This window comes from Siphateles boraxobius, unplaced genomic scaffold (genome assembly GCF_051911475.1).
Source record: "Siphateles boraxobius isolate OS27281-9 unplaced genomic scaffold, OSU_SipBor_1 109, whole genome shotgun sequence".
NCBI classification, from domain to species: domain Eukaryota; kingdom Metazoa; phylum Chordata; class Actinopteri; order Cypriniformes; family Leuciscidae; genus Siphateles; species Siphateles boraxobius.
Window position 1 is genome coordinate 145,998 of NW_027508710.1, and position 24,003 is coordinate 170,000.

The 24,003-nt window shown below is 39.8% G+C and overlaps 2 protein-coding genes across 3 annotated transcripts in view; one reads left to right on the top strand and one right to left on the bottom strand.

The window, feature by feature from the left end:
* Positions 1-552: 552 nt before the first annotated feature.
* Positions 553-18,441, bottom strand: tgds (TDP-glucose 4,6-dehydratase). The gene is made up of 12 exons (XM_077247525.1): positions 18,161-18,441; positions 17,055-17,121; positions 16,175-16,243; positions 16,007-16,097; positions 14,922-15,064; positions 6,616-6,714; positions 3,829-3,888; positions 3,715-3,758; positions 2,592-2,757; positions 1,370-1,428; positions 1,189-1,286; positions 553-1,101 (listed from the first exon to the last, which is right to left on the bottom strand). Exons 1-12 carry the CDS (start codon positions 18,211-18,213, stop codon positions 998-1,000), a joined length of 1,053 nt encoding a protein of 350 aa, XP_077103640.1. The 5' UTR covers positions 18,214-18,441; the 3' UTR covers positions 553-997.
* A 103-nt stretch (positions 18,442-18,544) lies between these two features.
* Positions 18,545-24,003, top strand: part of gpr180 (G protein-coupled receptor 180) — a 6,471-nt gene continuing 1,012 nt past the window's right edge. The window contains exons 1-8 of one of the 2 annotated variants that reach the window (XM_077247537.1): positions 18,545-18,775; positions 18,954-19,094; positions 20,376-20,576; positions 20,885-21,065; positions 21,155-21,204; positions 21,435-21,592; positions 22,507-22,698; positions 23,194-23,271. In XM_077247537.1, coding sequence (XP_077103652.1) covers positions 18,637-18,775; positions 18,954-19,094; positions 20,376-20,576; positions 20,885-21,065; positions 21,155-21,204; positions 21,435-21,592; positions 22,507-22,698; positions 23,194-23,271 — 1,140 coding nt within the window. In that variant the 5' untranslated portion in view covers positions 18,545-18,636. The remainder of the gene's footprint in view (positions 18,776-18,953; positions 19,095-20,375; positions 20,577-20,884; positions 21,066-21,154; positions 21,205-21,434; positions 21,593-22,506; positions 22,699-23,193; positions 23,272-24,003) is intronic. The other variant, XM_077247545.1, reaches the window with a different exon arrangement.

The following is a 24,003-nucleotide window of genomic DNA, read 5'->3' on the forward strand; positions in this document are numbered from 1 at the left end:
ATGTGGTCCACTTATTTATTTAATTGCATCTATAGCAAAATGTATAGGGTAGATTTGGGATGTTTTCTAGAGATGAAAGTTTATTTTCATGAAAAAGATGAATTTTATTTTAATAGACAAAGATTACCACCAAATGTGGCCTTTATGGTCAATCTTTGATTATGGGGAAATACCAAATACATAAACAAAAACAGGCTAAAGGAACACCCAACTTTTTGTTATTTCAGATAGATATGAAAAATGATATTGAGTTTCTACTTGGGTTGAATAATAGTAAAGCAAAACGCAAACGTCTTTATGCTATTCATGTGATGATCTCATACCTGTTCTATTTTCTTTTTATATTATTTTCTTTCTTTTTACTTGTATTATTAATTTATATATTACACTGTATAATTTCTGTTGTAGTCTATATATGTTTCATGTTTTTATACTATATGTTGGATTATTGTCATGTTTATTATTTGTATGTGACTGGCATTTCGTTAAGTTCGTCTGTATTTTACAACTAATTCTCAAATAAACACATGTGAAAAAAGACAATTAAAATTGAGCTTCATAGTAATTTTTTTGTACTTTATTTGGCCGGTTTAAGATCCGAAGTTTAATCTTAATAAATGTGTTTACTTTGAGAAACTATAAACAAGCACATGATGATCATTATCAACAGAAGCTTATTACAAGCCTCTTCAAAACACCTTTTTTATTAAAACATAAATATGATTGAAAACAATTTACATCCATGTAATCATACAAATGAAGCTTTTTCTTTCATGATCAACAAGCTGAGCACAAACAGCGTAAACAGTCCAAAACTGAGCTTTACCATTCAAAATGAGCTTTAAAAATAGTTTAAAACTTTAACTTTTGGTCTTTTTCATTGGAAAACAGTTTCTTATGTTCTTCATCGACTGACACTTGCATAGATGATATACTAAATATTACAATAAACGATTAGACTTAAATATTAGAGTACATTGTTAATAATTATACTTTATTATCTGACTTGAACGTGAAGCGTCTGATCACATGATTCCGGCGAGTTCTCCTGATTTTCACTGATTAACGGCCAGTAGTTTGGATTCTCTTCATACCACTTTACTGAAAACAACAGAGACACATCATACTCTTCATCATAATCATATGATTATTATTATTCCTCATCATCATAGTACACGTAAGTCTTACTGGTCCGCCTGATTCCTTCCTTCCACGAGACTTCCGGTCTCCACCCGAGTGTGTGCAGTTTCTCGGATCTCATGGGATACCGCAGCTCCGTCACGGGACTGGAGATGAACAGCGGGAACGATGGTTAGTTACTTAATGGAATATCGTTCATAAATATGCAAACATTTGACGGGACACACACCGGTCTTCAACAAACTCCATCCAATCATCCAGCGCGTCACAAGAGACATTCTTCACTTTCTGTGAACAGAACGACGAAACACACGTTAAACATAGAAAACATCCCGATTAACTAATGAAGATCTATGATTATGAAGCATGTCCACCCTGCATTTAACGAGTGTCATGATTTGACGTGTCTCTGTTTGAAGGGCCCTATGATGCTATTTTAAAGGTTTTAAATTCCTAACAATAGTTTTACATTCATCCACGATCAAGAACCCTTTATTCCCTCATAATCTGCACTGCAGCATCAGCTGTTTCTCTCAGTGTCTGAAACGCTTCGATCGAGGACTCAGCCTCTCTAAGCCCCGCCTCTCTGAGAGCTGCTCTGCTGTGATTGGTCATTATCATATCTGAATCTCAGCTCTTGATCACAGTGATACGAACAGTAACGATGGCGTGGGTTTTACCGTATCAATCTCAGAAAACAGCGTCTTCTCGACACGAACAACACGAACCAAACTCTTCCAGTCTCAGATACACTACAGTGTTTGAGGGCGGAGCTAAGAGACGCTGCTCAGCCAATCAGCACCACAGGCTGGCATTATGCTAATTAGTTACAAACCTGCACAGGATCAGTGAGACTGAATTACTGACGACTCGTTTCAACTTTCTTTGATCTTTCAGAGCTTTTACAGTCACACACAGCTCCATCACACACTATATGACAGGGAACATCTGAAAAATCATGATAGAGGCACTTTAATATGTCAGAGGTTGTTTATTCTGACATCCATCACTACTGAAGTAGTGTTGCACGATATACCCGTACTATTAAATGACTTGTAACTTTAAATAAGATTTTGGTCAGAATTGTGAAAGGTTAGCGAATGTTAACATGATAATATCAATGTTGCAAACATCTCTGTAAGGACGCACACACTGGCATGTAATTATTATTTTATTTAATAAAGAGGAGGGAATGGCAGGTACATGCTGGTCAAGTGAGTTTAAAAAAAAAAAAAGTTTTTTAAATTTAATTGATAAAAAAGTGAATTGTTCTGTCATATATTTCTATTAATTTTACCGTTTTAGTTTTCCCCCCGAGGTATCGATTCAGTATCGAGGCATTTTTGTCTGGTTTCGTATCGAAGTCAAAATTTTTGTGTCGTGACAACTCTAAACCGAAGCTGATACCCTGATAACCTGATATAACACTGAGCTGGTCATGTGATCCCTACCATTTTCACGAGTTCTCTGGCGAGTTGAATGATGGGAATTTCAAAGCTGCTTCCGATGTTGTAAATCTCCCCCAGAATGCCCTTCTCCATCACCGTCAGGAAGGCGTCGGTGACGTCACTCACGTACAGAAAGTGTCGGGACTGACGGCCGGAGCCCTGGATCGTGCTGGACAACAAACTCAAGCCATAATTCAAGAGCAAGACTTTCTGAATGTTGATTATTTTCCTCATATTCTCCATTGTTGCGGCTCCTCTCTTCCCAGTCTGTCAGTAACGCTCTGGTTTCCCGAAAGCATCGTTAGCAACTATAGTCGCAAGTTCTGTCGTTATCATCAGTTCAACGAGTCGTGTTTCCCGAAACCATCGCTCTAACGAAGATTCGCACACAGCATCGCAGAGTTGTGTGTGTGTGAGCGACAGATCTCGGCCTGTGATTAGAAGAGTTTCTTGTTTTCATGACGTGTGACTCAATAAATCCTGATCTTGAGGAAAATAATCAAGCTGACATTCATACAATCATATCTTTTATTTAGAACACATACAAAAGTCATTTACGTCTTTTAGTTTGTCAGGAGATTTAAAGTGTAGTTTTTGAGGAGTGCGCATGTGTGAACGAGCTCGAGTGTGTGAGAACGAGTCTATGAGTGAATCTGGAAATAAAGCAAAATAACTGAGAAAAATGAGAATTATTCCTCGGATGCCATGTCTAATTTATAGCAAAACATCTTCACGTGGATTTCTTCAGCGATGCGTCGCACTACAGAAGTGAAGCCGCGAGTGACAGGAAACACACTCCTGATTACTTCCTGTCTCTATGAAGCCCCTCCTCCTGAAAAGCACACTGTGCTCTGATTGGCCGGCTGGAGCAGTGTGTTGTGATTGGTCGAGCGCTTCGAGTGTGTTTGGGAAATGTCCCGCCCCTTTCCATAACCGCCAGTTTAACACACTACTAACTAACTCACCCAGGCCCCGCCCCTTTATTCTGCGTATGAATTATTATAATGAGGAATATTGTGACGTGTTCGTTCCTGGAAGAAACTCAAGATACAATGGAGGCGTTTCAGGAGTTCAGAAACACTGACACTGATATAGATTACACACACAGTATTACAGTATTACTCACCATTTCTGCTCCTGTTGAATGAGTGACAGGAATCTGGGAATGACCTGAACGAACACAATCACATGTTAAATCCGTGAATAACGTCACGCTGGTGTCGCGCTTCTGCTCACGTACCTTCTCATGATACTGACGCGGCCCATAAACGTTACTACTCCTCGTGATCACAGCAGGGAACTGAGGACAGAAACACACAACATCACATCTTAATCTCACAAAACATTAAACATATCTGGCTCGTTTCATGACTAATCACACTGAACTCCATTTTAAAGTGTTTGCGGAATTATTTACACAGATTATTATGGAAGCTTGTTTCCGCCACAGAATGAAAAATAAAAAAGGTAATTGCGACTTTTTATCTTGCAATTCTGACTTTATTTCTCAGAATTGCGTGATATAAAGTCAGAATGTCTTTTCCCCCCCCATAGAATTGGACTTTATAACACCCAATTGCGACTTTATATCACGCAATTCTGACTTTATATGTCGCAATTCTGACTTGATAACACGCAATTGCGAGTTTATATCACTCAATTCTTACTTCATATCTCACAATTCTGACTTTATAACACGCAACTGCGACTTTATTTCACGCAATTCTGACTTTATATCTCACAATTTTGAGAAATAAAGTGAGAATTGCGAGATGTAAACTCACAATTGTGAGAAAAAAAGTCAGAATTGTGAGATAAAAAGTCACAATTATTATTTTATTTATTTATTTAGTGGCGGAAACAAACTTCCATAGTTTATAAATGCATTGCTTTACAGTCATTATTCTGTTGCACTTTACATTAGTAAACATGAACTAAGAATAAACTAATCTTACTTCATGTTAATCTCCACAATTACTACTAAACAACAAAAGTTGTATCTGTTGAGATTAATGTACCGTGAACAGACATGAATATGAACATTTGTATTAATAACAGTTCAAGTCAACAAATGAGACCTTATTATGAAATGTAATTATTTTCACTATTTTACAGTCATGTACAGTTTAAACTACAGAAGCTTGTTTTCACACGGAAATAAAAAAGTTAAAAAAGGACTTTTCACTTGCAACTCTTTATACTTTATATCTTGCAATATTGTTTCTTTCTCAGAATTGTGAGACATAAACTTGCAATTACGAGAGAGAAAAAAAAGACAGAATTACCAATTACCTTTTTTCTTTTTCCCCCCAGGCGGAAACAAGCTTCCATAAACTAAAGAGGATCAGCATTAAAGGGGTGGTAAAACACGATTTCACTTTTCTAACTTTAGCTAGTGTGTAATGTTGCTGTTTGAGCATAAACAACATCTGCAAAGTTACAGCGCTCGAAGTTCAAAGCAAAGAGAGATTTGCTTTTAAAAAAATCAATTTCTAAGGACTACAGCAAACAGCCGGTAGCGACTACACCACATTCCTCAGGGGTTTGCTGACATCAGTAAATCCCATTATTTACATAAACCCCTCCTCCGAGAATACTTAATAAGCGGGGCGAGGCCATTTTATATTGCTGTTTTGGAGATGAGTTGTCGCAATGCCGTCGAAACACTGTTATTTTCATCCGGATTGCAGGTCCGCTTTGTTCAGCCTTCCTAGGGATGAGGGAGTTCGGGATCAATGGTTAAAATTTATTTTTAACTCGGTCCCTCATAATTATGACCCAAATCTCGCTCTCTGTGCTGCACGTTACGGAGGAAAGCTTCCACAATCCTCACGAGTTCAATGCAGGATTCGCACAACGGCTTGTGCTGAAAGATGGAGCAGTTCCAACTTTAAGAACAGAAGCTGTTGTTTACGGGCCACAACCTGTAAGTAGGAGTTATTTTTCGTCGATGTGTTTTCCTGTAATAGTTTGTATTGTTAATTGTACGTTGTAGCAAGGAAGTAAACAAATAACAACGCTGTTTGGCTCTGCTGGTTTGTTAAATGCTCATTCATACTTAACGTTATCAGACAAACACCTAACGTTACAAACTTTTTTTTAATCTCAACAGCGAACTTGGAATTAGTGTAAATTATTCTTTGATTAGAGCTTTTATGTTTATCTACATGCTTGTTTATCTACAGGCATGCTAAACATGGTTCTGTGTTTGATTTGGCAGGCGATGTTTAGTGTTCGTTTTGGGTTAATAGTTCTGTCGACAGATATTTGTCTAACAATCGTTACAAGAGTAACGGTGGCATACAGTCAGAAACGATCAATATAGATCCTTAGGCTTTACTCAAAAAAATCCCTTTGAGGACTGTAGTATAATTTGTTAGAACGATTATATGAAATTCTTGTTTATGAAGCTTATTTTTTGTAGTACAATTAAATTACAGCATATATAAAAAGTAATGAGAGAACAACAAAAAACAAACCTTTCTGAAACGTCGTTTAACAGCCGTTCTTGAACAGGTTCTGCTCGATCATCTTCACTAACGTTTCCCTGGGTCCGATTGGTTTTATTGACGCCATCGTTTATAATACACCAAAGCACAAACTACCGGTAAAGGCAAGGGGCGTGAAGTTTCCGAAAACATGCACTAGACGGTTAGCGAATCACAACACACTGGGCCAGCTAACCAATCTGAGCCCATTGCGTAGTTTTGAGGGACTGGCTTCACAGAACCAGGAAACCATCAGACCGTTTTTTCAAGGAGGGGGAGAGCAGTGTAGAATAAAGGTAAAATATATGAAAAATAATGCAATTTTTAAAAAACGAAGCATGAACATGAAGAATGTTAAAGTGCACCCCACAAACACAATCAAGCCTTCGGAAAAAATGCGTTTTACCACCCCTTTAAAATGAAACGTGAAAAGTAAAACATCTGAACTCACTACAGAAATTAAAAATTAACTTTCTTCATGCAATATTTATGTGATACATATGTTGTTCTGAGACTCTTCATCATCATCATCATCTTACCTTGTGCTTGACCCAGTAGGACATCACAATGTTTTCTGCTGCAGCTTTTGAAGCCGAGTACGGGTTGGTGGGTCTTTGTGGACTCAGTTCATCAAACGGCTGAAAACAACAGGAGAATCACACGACTGTAAACACTAACAGCTTCACTGATCTACACACGACTGTAAACACTAACAGCGTCACTGATCTACACACGACTGTAAACACTAAAAGCTTCTCTGATCTACACACGACTGTAAACACTAACAGCTTCACTGATCTACACACGACTGTAAACACTAACAGCTTCACTGATCTACACACGACTGTAAACACTAACAGCTTCACTGATCTACACACGACTGTAAACACTAACAGCGTCACTGATCTACACACGACTGTAAACACTAACAGCTTCACTGATCTACACACGACTGTAAACACTAACAGCTTCACTGATCTACACACGACTGTAAACACTAACAGCTTCACTGATCTACACACGACTGTAAACACTAAAAGCTTCTCTGATCTACACACGACTGTAAACACTAACAGCTTCACTGATCTACACACGACTGTAAACACTAACAGCTTCTCTGATCTACACACGACTGTAAACACTAACAGCTTCACTGATCTACACACGACTGTAAACACTAACAGCTTCACTGATCTACACACGACTGTAAACACTAAAAGCTTCTCTGATCTACACACGACTGTAAACACTAAAAGCTTCTCTGATCTACACACGACTGTAAACACTAACAGCTTCACTGATCTACACACGACTGTAAACACTAACAGCTTCACTGATCTACACACGACTGTAAACACTAAAAGCTTCTCTGATCTACACACGACTGTAAACACTAACAGCTTCACTGATCTACACACGACTGTAAACACTAACAGCTTCACTGATCTACACACGACTGTAAACACTAAAAGCTTCTCTGATCTACACACGACTGTAAACACTAAAAGCTTCTCTGATCTACACACGACTGTAAACACTAACAGCTTCACTGATCTACACACGACTGTAAACACTAACAGCTTCACTGATCTACACACGACTGTAAACACTAACAGCTTCACTGATCTACACACGACTGTAAACACTAAAAGCTTCTCTGATCTACACACGACTGTAAACACTAACAGCTTCACTGATCTACACACGACTGTAAACACTAACAGCTTCACTGATCTACACACGACTGTAAACACTAAAAGCTTCTCTGATCTACACACGACTGTAAACACTAACAGCTTCACTGATCTACACACGACTGTAAACACTAACAGCTTCACTGATCTACACACGACTGTAAACACTAACAGCTTCTCTGATCTACACACGACTGTAAACACTAACAGCTTCTCTGATCTACACACGACTGTAAACACTAACAGCTTCACTGATCTACACACGACTGTAAACACTAAAAGCTTCTCTGATCTACACACGACTGTAAACACTAAAAGCTTCTCTGATCTACACACGACTGTAAACACTAACAGCTTCACTGATCTACACACGACTGTAAACACTAACAGCTTCACTGATCTACACACGACTGTAAACACTAAAAGCTTCTCTGATCTACACACGACTGTAAACACTAACAGCTTCACTGATCTACACACGACTGTAAACACTAACAGCTTCACTGATCTACACACGACTGTAAACACTAAAAGCTTCTCTGATCTACACACGACTGTAAACACTAACAGCTTCACTGATCTACACACGACTGTAAACACTAACAGCTTCACTGATCTACACACGACTGTAAACACTAACAGCTTCTCTGATCTACACACGACTGTAAACACTAACAGCTTCTCTGATCTACACACGACTGTAAACACTAACAGCTTCACTGATCTACACACGACTGTAAACACTAAAAGCTTCTCTGATCTACACACGACTGTAAACACTAAAAGCTTCTCTGATCTACACACGACTGTAAACACTAACAGCTTCTCTGATCTACACACGACTGTAAACACTAAAAGCTTCTCTGATCTACACACGACTGTAAACACTAACAGCTTCACTGATCTACACACGACTGTAAACACTAAAAGCTTCTCTGATCTACACACGACTGTAAACACTAAAAGCTTCTCTGATCTACACACGACTGTAAACACTAACAGCTTCACTGATCTACACACGACTGTAAACACTAACAGCTTCACTGATCTACACACGACTGTAAACACTAACAGCTTCACTGATCTACACACGACTGTAAACACTAAAAGCTTCTCTGATCTACACACGACTGTAAACACTAAAAGCTTCTCTGATCTACACACGACTGTAAACACTAACAGCTTCACTGATCTACACACGACTGTAAACACTAACAGCTTCACTGATCTACACACGACTGTAAACACTAACAGCTTCACTGATCTACACACGACTGTAAACACTAAAAGCTTCTCTGATCTACACACGACTGTAAACACTAACAGCTTCACTGATCTACACACGACTGTAAACACTAACAGCTTCACTGATCTACACACGACTGTAAACACTAACAGCTTCTCTGATCTACACACGACTGTAAACACTAACAGCTTCTCTGATCTACACACGACTGTAAACACTAACAGCTTCACTGATCTACACACGACTGTAAACACTAACAGCTTCACTGATCTACACACGACTGTAAACACTAACAGCTTCACTGATCTACACACGACTGTAAACACTAACAGCTTCACTGATCTACACACGACTGTAAACACTAAAAGCTTCTCTGATCTACACACGACTGTAAACACTAACAGCTTCACTGATCTACACACGACTGTAAACACTAAAAGCTTCTCTGATCTACACACGACTGTAAACACTAACAGCTTCACTGATCTACACACGACTGTAAACACTAACAGCTTCACTGATCTACACACGACTGTAAACACTAACAGCTTCACTGATCTACACACGACTGTAAACACTAACAGCTTCACTGATCTACACACGACTGTAAACACTAAAAGCTTCTCTGATCTACACACGACTGTAAACACTAACAGCTTCACTGATCTACACACGACTGTAAACACTAACAGCTTCTCTGATCTACACACGACTGTAAACACTAACAGCTTCTCTGATCTACACACGACTGTAAACACTAACAGCTTCACTGATCTACACACGACTGTAAACACTAACAGCTTCACTGATCTACACACGACTGTAAACACTAACAGCTTCTCTGATCTACACACGACTGTAAACACTAACAGCTTCACTGATCTACACACGACTGTAAACACTAACAGCTTCACTGATCTACACACGACTGTAAACACTAACAGCTTCACTGATCTACACACGACTGTAAACACTAACAGCTTCACTGATCTACACACGACTGTAAACACTAACAGCTTCACTGATCTACACACGACTGTAAACACTAACAGCTTCACTGATCTACACACGACTGTAAACACTAAAAGCTTCTCTGATCTACACACGACTGTAAACACTAACAGCTTCACTGATCTACACACGACTGTAAACACTAACAGCTTCTCTGATCTACACACGACTGTAAACACTAACAGCTTCTCTGATCTACACACGACTGTAAACACTAACAGCTTCACTGATCTACACACGACTGTAAACACTAACAGCTTCACTGATCTACACACGACTGTAAACACTAACAGCTTCTCTGATCTACACACGACCGTAAACACTAACAGCTTCACTGATCTACACACGACTGTAAACACTAACAGCTTCTCTGATCTACACACGACTGTAAACACTAACAGCTTCACTGATCTACACACGACTGTAAACACTAACAGCTTCACTGATCTACACACGACTGTAAACACTAACAGCTTCACTGATCTACACACGACTGTAAACACTAACAGCTTCACTGATCTACACACGACTGTAAACACTAACAGCTTCACTGATCTACACACGACTGTAAACACTAACAGCTTCACTGATCTACACACGACTGTAAACACTAACAGCTTCACTGATCTACACACGACTGTAAACACTAACAGCTTCACTGATCTACACACGACTGTAAACACTAACAGCGTCACTGATCTACACACGACTGTAAACACTAACAGCTTCACTGATCTACACACGACTGTAAACACTAACAGCTTCTCTGATCTACACACGACTGTAAACACTAACAGCTTCTCTGATCTACACACGACTGTAAACACTAACAGCTTCTCTGATCTACACACGACTGTAAACACTAACAGCTTCACTGATCTACACACGACTGTAAACACTAAAAGCTTCTCTGATCTACACACGACTGTAAACACTAACAGCTTCACTGATCTACACACGACTGTAAACACTAACAGCTTCACTGATCTACACACGACTGTAAACACTAACAGCTTCACTGATCTACACACGACTGTAAACACTAACAGCTTCACTGATCTACACACGACTGTAAACACTAACAGCTTCACTGATCTACACACGACTGTAAACACTAACAGCTTCACTGATCTACACACGACTGTAAACACTAACAGCTTCACTGATCTACACACGACTGTAAACACTAAAAGCTTCTCTGATCTACACACGACTGTAAACACTAACAGCTTCACTGATCTACACACGACTGTAAACACTAACAGCTTCTCTGATCTACACACGACTGTAAACACTAACAGCTTCACTGATCTACACACGACTGTAAACACTAACAGCGTCACTGATCTACACACGACTGTAAACACTAACAGCTTCACTGATCTACACACGACTGTAAACACTAACAGCTTCTCTGATCTACACACGACTGTAAACACTAACAGCTTCACTGATCTACACACGACTGTAAACACTAACAGCGTCACTGATCTACACACGACTGTAAACACTAACAGCTTCACTGATCTACACACGACTGTAAACACTAACAGCTTCTCTGATCTACACACGACTGTAAACACTAACAGCTTCACTGATCTACACACGACTGTAAACACTAACAGCTTCTCTGATCTACACACGACTGTAAACACTAACAGCTTCTCTGATCTACACACGACTGTAAACACTAACAGCTTCACTGATCTACACACGACTGTAAACACTAACAGCTTCACTGATCTACACACGACTGTAAACACTAACAGCTTCTCTGATCTACACACGACTGTAAACACTAACAGCTTCTCTGATCTACACACGACTGTAAACACTAACAGCTTCACTGATCTACACACGACTGTAAACACTAACAGCTTCACTGATCTACACACGACTGTAAACACTAACAGCTTCACTGATCTACACACGACTGTAAACACTAACAGCTTCTCTGATCTACACACGACTGTAAACACTAACAGCTTCACTGATCTACACACGACTGTAAACACTAACAGCTTCTCTGATCTACACACGACTGTAAACACTAACAGCTTCTCTGATCTACACACGACTGTAAACACTAACAGCTTCACTGATCTACACACGACTGTAAACACTAACAGCGTCACTGATCTACACACGACTGTAAACACTAACAGCTTCACTGATCTACACACGACTGTAAACACTAACAGCTTCACTGATCTACACACGACTGTAAACACTAACAGCTTCTCTGATCTACACACGACTGTAAACACTAACAGCTTCTCTGATCTACACACGACTGTAAACACTAACAGCTTCACTGATCTACACACGACTGTAAACACTAACAGCTTCACTGATCTACACACGACTGTAAACACTAACAGCTTCACTGATCTACACACGACTGTAAACACTAACAGCTTCACTGATCTACACACGACTGTAAACACTAAAAGCTTCTCTGATCTACACACGACTGTAAACACTAACAGCTTCACTGATCTACACACGACTGTAAACACTAACAGCGTCACTGATCTACACACGACTGTAAACACTAACAGCTTCACTGATCTACACACGACTGTAAACACTAACAGCTTCTCTGATCTACACACGACTGTAAACACTAACAGCTTCACTGATCTACACACGACTGTAAACACTAACAGCTTCACTGATCTACACACGACTGTAAACACTAACAGCTTCACTGATCTACACACGACTGTAAACACTAAAAGCTTCTCTGATCTACACACGACTGTAAACACTAACAGCTTCACTGATCTACACACGACTGTAAACACTAACAGCTTCACTGATCTACACACGACTGTAAACACTAACAGCTTCACTGATCTACACACGACTGTAAACACTAACAGCTTCACTGATCTACACACGACTGTAAACACTAACAGCTTCTCTGATCTACACACGACTGTAAACACTAACAGCTTCTCTGATCTACACACGACCGTAAACACTAACAGCTTCTCTGATCTACACACGACCGTAAACACTAACAGCTTCACTGATCTACACACGACTGTAAACACTAACAGCTTCTCTGATCTACACACGACTGTAAACACTAACAGCTTCACTGATCTACACACGACTGTAAACACTAACAGCTTCACTGATCTACACACGACTGTAAACACTAACAGCTTCACTGATCTACACACGACTGTAAACACTAACAGCTTCACTGATCTACACACGACTGTAAACACTAACAGCTTCTCTGATCTACACACGACTGTAAACACTAACAGCTTCTCTGATCTACACACGACTGTAAACACTAACAGCTTCACTGATCTACACACGACTGTAAACACTAACAGCTTCACTGATCTACACACGACTGTAAACACTAACAGCTTCACTGATCTACACACGACTGTAAACACTAACAGCTTCTCTGATCTACACACGACTGTAAACACTAACAGCTTCTCTGATCTACACACGACTGTAAACACTAACAGCTTCTCTGATCTACACACGACTGTAAACACTAACAGCTTCACTGATCTACACACGACTGTAAACAGTAACAGCTTCTCTGATCTACACACGACTGTAAACAGTAACAGCTTCTCTGATCTACACACGACTGTAAACACTAACAGCTTCACTGATCTACACACGATTGTAAACACTAACAGCTTCACTGATCTACACACGACTGTAAACACTAACAGCTTCTCTGATCTACACACGACTGTAAACACTAACAGCTTCACTGATCTACACACGACTGTAAACACTAACAGCTTCTCTGATCTACACACGACTGTAAACACTAACAGCTTCACTGATCTACACACGACTGTAAACACTAACAGCTTCACTGATCTACACACGACCGTAAACACTAACAGCTTCACTGATCTACACACGACTGTAAACACTAACAGCTTCTCTGATCTACACACGACTGTAAACACTAACAGCTTCACTGATCTACACACGACCGTAAACACTGACAGCTTCTCTGATCTACACACGACCGTAAACACTAACAGCTTCTCTGATCTACACACGACTGTAAACACTAACAGCTTCACTGATCTACACACGACTGTAAACACTAACAGCTTCTCTGATCTACACACGACTGTAAACACTAACAGCTTCACTGATCTACACACGACTGTAAACACTAACAGCTTCACTGATCTACACACGACTGTAAACACTAACAGCTTCACTGATCTACACACGACTGTAAACACTAACAGCTTCACTGATCTACACACGACTGTAAACACTAACAGCTTCTCTGATCTACACACGACTGTAAACACTAACAGCTTCACTGATCTACAGCATCATTCAGTTTGTGTTCTCAAGGGTTCATCGTCACAGGGTTTCTGCGGGTTTATAAAGCGAGATTTAAGACTTTTCAAAGACCTTTTCAAGAACAAGGGAAAATGTGAGGTATAAATCAAAGGGAACGTAATGTGTCAGTAAATGTAAATGTCTAAGATGTATTTTTTGCAATGGTTTAAAAACAAAAAAAACTTCCAACAAATCTCTATTAATTTTAATAAATATTCCAAACAACCGCATAAAGCTTGATCAGCTGTTCCCAAACATTGGAATGTGGAAGTGACGTTTACTGAAGCTTCGGATCACACAAATAAAGTGGAGATGTCTAAAGATTCTTAAGGAATATCAGAACTTAATTCAAAACCTATTGACGTCCATTTGTTTAAAACCAGATAATTTTGACTTAATTTCTCAGAAAACAAGACTTCATATTTTCATTCTGCTTCTCCAGTAACTGTGTCTTGATTTAAGAATGTTAAGATACAGCACAGAAACGCTGAGGAAGAGCGTGATGTTCGGGATGTTTGGGAGGTACACCTGCAGAACACACCTGGTCCAGACTGTGTCCGTACACCTCATCAGTGCTGATGTAGATGAAGCGCTGGACTCGAGCCTGGAGCGCCGCCCGCACCAGAACACCAGTGCCGTCCACATTCACACGCATGAAGCGTGACGGCCGCAGGAACGAGCTCTCTGGGAGATAAAGGGCCATTAATGTGTTCAAACTCCCTTCATGAGGAATTCAATCCAAATTTATTTGTATGGCACTTTCACAATACACATCATTTCATCATTTACAGAAAGTGCATGAGTCCGTATTACAATTTAAGAGTGATCTGTTATCAGAGATAAATGTGTAACTTATTACTTCTATGAGCTCATTGTATCTGCATTAAATTACTACATTGTTTACATTAATACATTTTTTAGCTAACTTTCATTTTGTATATGTACCTTTCTTAAATGCACAACTTAAGACATTTACCTCTGATTTCAGATAAAATAGGCCTGTGAAACGATTAATCGCATCCAAAATAAAAGTTTGTGTATACATAATATGTGTGTGTACTGTGTATAATTATTTTGTACATATAAACACACACATACATGTATACATTTAAGAATTTTTTTTATTTATATATAAAATATGTATATTTATATATAATACATATTATACATATATATATATATATATATATATATACACACAGTACATATAAGCAAATATTTAAGTATATACATGCATGTGTGTATATTTATATATACAAAATAATTATACACAGTACACACATATATGATGTAAACACAAACTTTTATTTTGGATGCGATTAATCGTTTCACAGGCCTATTCTAAAACTGTAATATGGACTCATGCATTTTCTGTAAAACTGCTTTGAAATGATGTGTATTGTGAAAGTGCTATACAAATAAATGTGTATTGAATTAAGTTATGTACCTCAGTTCAGAAATGTACATATACAAAGTCACAGTTAGCGAAAAATGTATTAATTTAAACAATGTACTATTTTAATGCAGAAACAATGAGCTCATTGAAGTAATGAGTACTTGTTTGTTAACAAATGATAATGATATTTAGAAATGTAGCATTAGTGCAAGCGTGAAACAGTTCCTCACCCACGTGAGTTTCAGCAGCACAGTGAAAGACAACATCGATGTTTTCCGATGAAAAGACGTGGTTTATGAAAAGCGGATCGCAAACATCTCCCTGAAAGAAGGACAGAACGCATCAGCGGACGTTCAGAAACAGTACGTGGAGTTTTGAGCGGGTTTGAGTCTTTATACCGGGATGAAGGTGTAGATGCCGTTTCCCTCGACGGACCGCAGGTTCTTCAGACTCGAGCAGCGCTGAAGCTGAAACACCAGATCCACCGTCATCACGCACATCTCACACTCATTTCACTGTGTTTTATATCGTCTCATCATTTCATGTGCTGCTCTTTTGTGTCGGTTAAAAATGACTGATTTTTTTTATTTTAATGAAATGAATGTACTATATTTTAGTTTCGATAATGTTTTTTATTTAGTATTTTTAGGGGATTTTATGGTACTAATACTAAATTATATTTTCGCTGTATTTATAATCCATTTATTCACTTTTGGAGCATAGATCTGAAAATTTAATTTCCAAATTAAACTGTGGTAAATCTTGAATGCTTTAGAGCGACAGACTGAAGTTTGATCTCTTTTCAAAAAAGTTGTAAAAAGTGAACTTAAAAAAAGTTACAGAATTTTACGTTTATTGATATGAAAAATTTGCAAAAATAATATTTAACATTTTTACATGAAATATATATTTTCAAAAACATGTTTTACTCTAAAACTGTAAGAAAATCAAAGACATTATTCTAAACAAGTTGTTTTCCAAATTTGAGCCTGGTTTCTCAAAAAATGAGCTTTCAGTGAGTTGTTGTAGTACCAAACGCTTCCACTAGAGGAACGTCGTCTCCCATTCATTTCCAATGGGTAATTTCTGACCGCGAGGAGCACAAGTGTCACATTTTTTTTTAGGACTATTTAAACTGTTTGAATCATGTCCGTGATTTTATTGTGTTCACACAGCAAGTGCCAAAACCTTTACCAAGTTTCGTACCATTCAGATGAAGAAAATAATAATAAAAAAACAAAAATGTAAAATTTTTCGGTCCGAAGAGCCAGAACTCACATTATCAATGTTTATGATGCGCCAGTGTGGGAATCTCTCGGCCAGAGCAGAGATCAGATGAGATCCACTGAAACACAAGCAGAACGTCATTATTAGATCAACTTACGCTTGCGATGGTTTCTGAGAAAACAAACACGCCCCCACACAAAAGATCCCACCCCTCTTTATAGCTCCGCCCCCACATTCACAAGCACCCTAGGCAGAGCACAGGCTCCTCCCCCCTCGTGAGTGGACACGCCCCTCACTGCTGATTGGCTACAAGTGTGTTTTTATTTCTCAGAAGAATTGTATTACTGCACATTCTCTGTGTGTTTCAGTCAGCCGGTGTTTTGGTGATTTTTAGGGTATATTTTTACACGTTTTACACGGATATTATGTATAATCTGTTAGTGATTATAGAGGCGAGTATGTGTATTTTGTAATATTATTCCAGTTGCTTTTTATCACTTAATTAGAAGCAACACAATGAAACTGTCTTCAGGTACTGAACATATTGAGACGCTTGTTTTAAACTATAACATACTGACAATAAAATGTGTAATTAAAGTTCTATAAAAGTCAAGATTATGACATCATTTTGATTTAGAATGACAAAAAATTTAAATTGACAAAAAATCAAAATGATGACATACTAAATTAATTGTATAACATACTAAATCGAAATGATGACATAAAAAGTATGTCACATTATGACGTACTAAATTGAAATTATGACAAAAAGTAGAAAGTATGACATATTAAATCAAAATGATAACATAAGTCAGATTATGAAATTAGCTAAATTAATTGAATGAGCAAAACTTCAGAGTTTGAAAATTCAACTTCTTGCATATCCATTACTTTTTAATTCATATTACAATTTAAAAAAAAGTAGCTTGAATCACTAGAATATGAAAATAACCTTCTGATCACAAAAAAGTGTTTCTGTCTAATTTTCCAGAATAAATGTAAAGTTAGTTTTTGATTCTTTCTATTCAGTAAATGACTCCTGATTCGATGTTCTCCTGTCTAATGCAGTGACACTATATAATAATAACACCCATTAACGATCAATAATAACGGTTAACGGCCGTTTAACGATCAATAATAAGTAATAACGGACTCACATGAATCCCGCGCCTCCGGTCACCAGAACAGTGCGACACTCACTGCCGCTCATCTTCACACGTCAGTTTAACCTATAGATGAAGTTAAAGTGAATCATGACAGAGAACATAAATCGCTTAATCTACTCTGACACACTGCGGTCTCTTCAGAAACGCGAGTGACGGCGCTTTAAATAACAGTCGCGTTATTGACTACTCCACATTTCTTCAATAAATAATTACATGATTTCAGGTAGCTTCGTAAACACAGCGCTCACGACAGTTTAGCAGCGGTTTCCGGCAGCGCTGACACGTATGAGCCAAACTCTGTCCCCGCCCCCTCTGCGCTCTCATTGGCTGCTTCACTGCGCTAGACTGAAAAGGCGTATTCGGATTAGTTGACGCAGACGTCAATCATCCGGTGGGAGGAAAAGAACCGTATTACCTCATTGATTGCAGTGAATGAAGAGAATAAGAGCTTCTGTTGAAATGAAATAATGTTTGTGTTCTTTATCATTCTCATTGTTCTTTTGTTCAGTTCATGTCCTGTAGCAGGAAAAACGGTTTCTGGTGTTTTCAGCAGTGACGCGGCGAGAGAAAATTATGGGCAATACATCACAAGATTTCTGTATCATGGTGGGTTTGTGATATTAATAAAACAAATCATGCATTTGCATTTTTCTTCCATGTATTTGCATGCATTTTTTGTCTCGGCTTTCTTTTCACACGCACGCATGTAACAGGCGTAATGAGAAGTTGTGAGAATGCAGGAATCTTGTTGTTATGTGAATGATCATATGATCGTGTCTGACAGGTGAGAATGCTCTGATGTCGTGTCGTGTGTATGATGTTCAGATGGCCGTGCAGAAGGAGGCCAGACTGCTGCTGTTTCAGGACACACAGGGCTTTGACAATCTCAGCTGTCTGGAGAGAGTCACATCAGCTCAGATCTCCAGTAAGAGTCATTCATTCGCATCTGAATCGGTTTCAACAGGGAATTATATGTTTTACATTTCTACAGTGAAATCCGTGTACTTTGAACTCTAATTTCACATCACAGACACTCGACGTTTATATGACGCTCCATAAATCTAGGGCTGTGGCGGTATATCGCGGTATATCATCATACATTTGCCTATCTACGGTATAAATTATAATCTAAATATATAAATAAGAGGGATCATACAAAATGCATATTTTTATTTAGTGCTGTCCTGAATAAGATAATTTATATAAAATATGTTTACATATAGTCCACAAGACTAAAAATAGCTGACTTTATAAAAAGGTTTGAAAGTTGAAAGTTTACACACCCTTGATTCTTAATACTGTGTGTCCATGACTGTTTTTATGTTTTGTGATGTTTGTTCTCGAGTCCGTAGTTTTTCCTGAGCAGTTAAACTGCCCAATGTTCTACAGAAAAATCCTTGTTTTCCAGCAGCTTTTGCATATTTGAACTCTTTCCAGCTAAAATTTGCACATCTTCATCCTGTTCAAAAGTTTTCACCCCCACTTTTTGTAATAGTTGTATTAAATAATTAACATTTTGCAGATTCTGTAGGGGTGTGTAAACTTTTGACCACAACTGTATATACTGTAGGTTTATATACTGCTATAACCTATACTATACACTTTACAATAGGTACAAACCTATATACTGAAGGTTTATATACTATTACAACCTATACTATGCTATAGGTACGAACATATACTGTAGGTTTATATTCTAGTATACAGTAACCTATACTATACACTATAGGTACCGTACAACCTATATACTGAAGGTTTATATACTAGTATTACCTATACTATACACAATACTATAGGTACAAACCTATATACTGTAGTTTTGTATACTAATATTATTACCTATACTATACACAATACTATAGGTAAAATTATATATACTGTAGGTTTGTATACTAGTATAACCTATAGTATGCTATAGGTACAAAATGTATATATACTGTAGATTTCTGACTCAAACTCACCACCTTTAAAGATGTGGATTGACTAAAGACGCAAATAGATAAAGTGCAATAAAAAAAAACTTAAATGTGTATTTTGGAGGTTTTCTTTCCACTATTAAATGTAAAGTACAGTGTAAAGTACAGATCAAAATGAAAAAAAAATATGTGTTTGCCTAAAAAGTCTAAAAGGACAAAGTTTAGCTGTTTTTGAAGCAACTAAAGAAAGAGCATGTTGATTTTTGTCATATAACGTTTCACATTCTCAGTTAATCTGAGCAAAGAGGAGCAGAACCAGACGATCCCGCACCAGTCCACACCTCAGGCGTGGCACATGATGTACGCGGATCGCTACACCTGTCAGGAGACGCAGACGGACGGCGCGCGAGAACACGTCCGCTTCCAGATCACCATGCTCAACCCCGACGCCGCGGGAAACCCACTGGATCACTTCAGCGGCGAAGAGGCCGGTGAGACTGCCGGAACCGTGCACATCAGCGCTGCAATTAATCACTATGAAACCGCACGCGATTTGGCAAAGGCTGTGATTATTTAATGTGCAGCTTGTCAGTGAAGCACGGCTGATCGGGAGTGAATGCTCCATCTGAACACCAGTCACACACACACACACCATATCCCTCGCCACTGGAGGACAATAACACACATCATTAAATTGCGATTAATCGTGCAGCACTCGCTCAAATGATGTTTTTCCAAGGATGCGGAGTTTGCTCAAATGCAGCATGGGTCGTTTCTAAAGTCACGCATGTCGTTGCAGGGCTACACAGTTTCTACTCGATGCTGATGGTGGCGTATTTCGTGGCGTCGTGCATCTACGGTCCGCCGCTGTGGCAGGCGCTGAGGAAGGGCGGCCCGATGCTGACGGTGCTGAAGGTTCTGACCGCGGCGCTGATGTTACAGGGAACATCAGTTCTGCTCAACTACATCCACATGAGCCGGTCAGATCTGCTTACTGGAGCACTGTAGCCTCATCACAAGGAGGCTCTGTGCTGATGTGTGTGTATGTGTGTGTGTTCTGACCCCTCAGATACGCTCGAGACGGTGTGGGGACGCCGCTGACCGGGAGCCTCGCTGAACGTGAGTCTGTAACCGTGTCAGTCGTTCACACTGCACTCGTTCTGATTAATTATCATCTAATAAATGCATGAGTGTCAACAGGATCCTGAAAGATTCGATGAGATTTCATCGGTTTGATTCCCTGGGAATGCATGAACCGATCATGAGTAACTCGAATGCAATGCAAGCCGTGTTGGATAAAAGTGTCTTGCAAATGTGTGTGTGTGTGCGTGTGTGTGTGTGTGTGTCAGTGTGTGACATGATCGCGCAGGTGCAGATGCTCTACATGTTGTTGAGTCTGTGTGTCGGCTGGTCTCTGAGTCGCAGAAGGAAGTCTCAGTGTAAACCTCTAGAGTGGGACTCGTCACCCGCCTCCACTGCACTCGCACTGGCCGTCGTCATCGCTCAGGTCAGCCGCACACACACTCACTCACTCACACACACACACACACTCTCACACACACAAACACACACACACACACTCTCACACACACACACTCACTCACTCACTCACACACACACACACACTCACTCACACACACACACACACTCTCACACACACAAACACACTCTCACACACACAAACACACACTCTCACACTCTCACACACACACTCACTCACTCACTCACACACACACACACACTCTCACACACACAAACACACTCTCACACACACAAACACACACTCTCACACTCTCACACACACACTCACTCACTCACACACACACACACACACACTCTCACACACACAAACACACACACACACACACACACTCTCACACACACAAACACACACTCTCACACACACACTCACTCACTCACACACACACACACACACTCTCACACACACAAACACACACACAGACACACACACATACACTCTCACACACACAAACACACACACATACACGCTCACACACACAAACACGCTCACACACACACTCACACTCACACACACACACACGCTCACACACACACTCTCACACACACAAACACACTCACACACGCACACACACACTCACACACACACACACACACACACGCTCACACACACAGTCTCACACACACAAACACACTCTCACACGCTCACACACACACACACACACACACACACACACACACACACACACAGTCACACACACGCTCTCACACACACACACAAACACACACACACACTCTCAAACACACTTTCTCACACACACACACACACACACCCTCTCTCACACATACACACATACAATCACTGGGCTTCATTCACTAATAATTGATTTTTTTGTGCGTTCGCGTGTGTGTATGTGTGTGTGTGTGTGTGTGTGTCTGCAGGGGGCGCTGCTGATCTGGGAGCAGTTTGAGGAGGCCGAGCACCACAGCTTCCACTCCTCCAGCGGTGTGTGTGTGTGGCTCCTGATGGCTCTGCGTGTGTGTCTCGCTGTGTTTCTGGCGTCAGTCCTGTATCAGATCGTGTCAGCGGAGCGGAGCGCGCTCAAACGAGACTTCTACCTCAGCTTCGCCAAGGCAAACACCGGCTCCTTTCTGGCCGATTCACAGAAAAAGTTTAAAACAATTTATTTTCCAGGATTCTTTGATGATTAGAAAGTTCAAAAGAACAGCTTTTATTTGAAAGATAATCTTTTGTAACATTATAAATGTCTTTACTGTCACTTTTGATCACTTTGATGTGTCCTTGATGAATTAAAAAATATATAAATTTTCAAATCTTACTGACCTCAAACTTTTGAACAGTAATGTGTGTGGATTCTACAGAAATCTGAAGCGGCACGAGTCGACTGTTTTCAACACTGATAATAATCATAAATGTTTCTTGAGCATCAAATCATCATATTATAGTGATTTCTGAAGGATCATGTGACACTGAAGACTGGAGTAATGATGCTGAAAATTCAGCTTTGATCACAGGAATAAATTACACTTTACTATATATTCACATAGTAAAATAAAATAATAAAAAATAAAGTAATCACTGTAGTGAATCTGCGGTCTGTGTTTCAGGGCTGTTTTCTCTGGTTCCTCTGTCATCCAGTGCTGGTTCTGTTCTCTGTGTTACTCAATGAACATCAGAAAGAAAAGGTAAAGAGAAACACGCCTCCAGTGAAGCAGCAGAAACACGTCTCATCTCTGTCTCGTCTCTGTCTCGTCTCTGTCTTGTCTCTGTCTCGTCTCTTACGTCTCTGTCTCTCTCGTCTCGTCTCCATCTCGTCTCTGTCTCTGTCTCATCTCTCACGTCTCATCTCGTCTCTCAAGTCTCGTCTCTCTCATCTCTGTCTTGTCACGTCTCTCTCGTCTCTGTCTCGTCATATCTCTCACGTCTCATCTCGTCTCTCACGTCTCGTCTCATCTCGTCTCTCACATCTCATCTCTGTCTCGTCACGTCTCTCTCGTCTCTGTCTCGTCTCTCAAGTCTCGCCTCTGTCTCGTCTCTCAAGTCTCGTCTCTCAAGTCTCGTCTCTCAAGTCTCGTCTCTGTCTCGTCTCTCACGTCTCATCTCTGTCTCTCACGTCTCTCAAGTCTCGTCTCTGTCTCGTCTCTCAAGTCTCGTCTCTCAAGTCTCGTCTCTCAAGTCTCGTCTCTGTCTCGTCTCTCACGTCTCGTCTCTCACGTCTCATCTCTGTCTCTCACGTCTCTCAAGTCTCGTCTCTGTCTCGTCTCTCAAGTCTCGTCTCTCAAGTCTCGTCTCGTCTCTCAAGTCTCGTCTCGTATCTCACGTCTCATCTCTGTCTCGTCACGTCTCTGTCTCTTCACGTCTCGTCTCTCACGTCTCATCTCTGTCTCTCACGTCTCTCAAGTCTCGTCTCTGTCTCG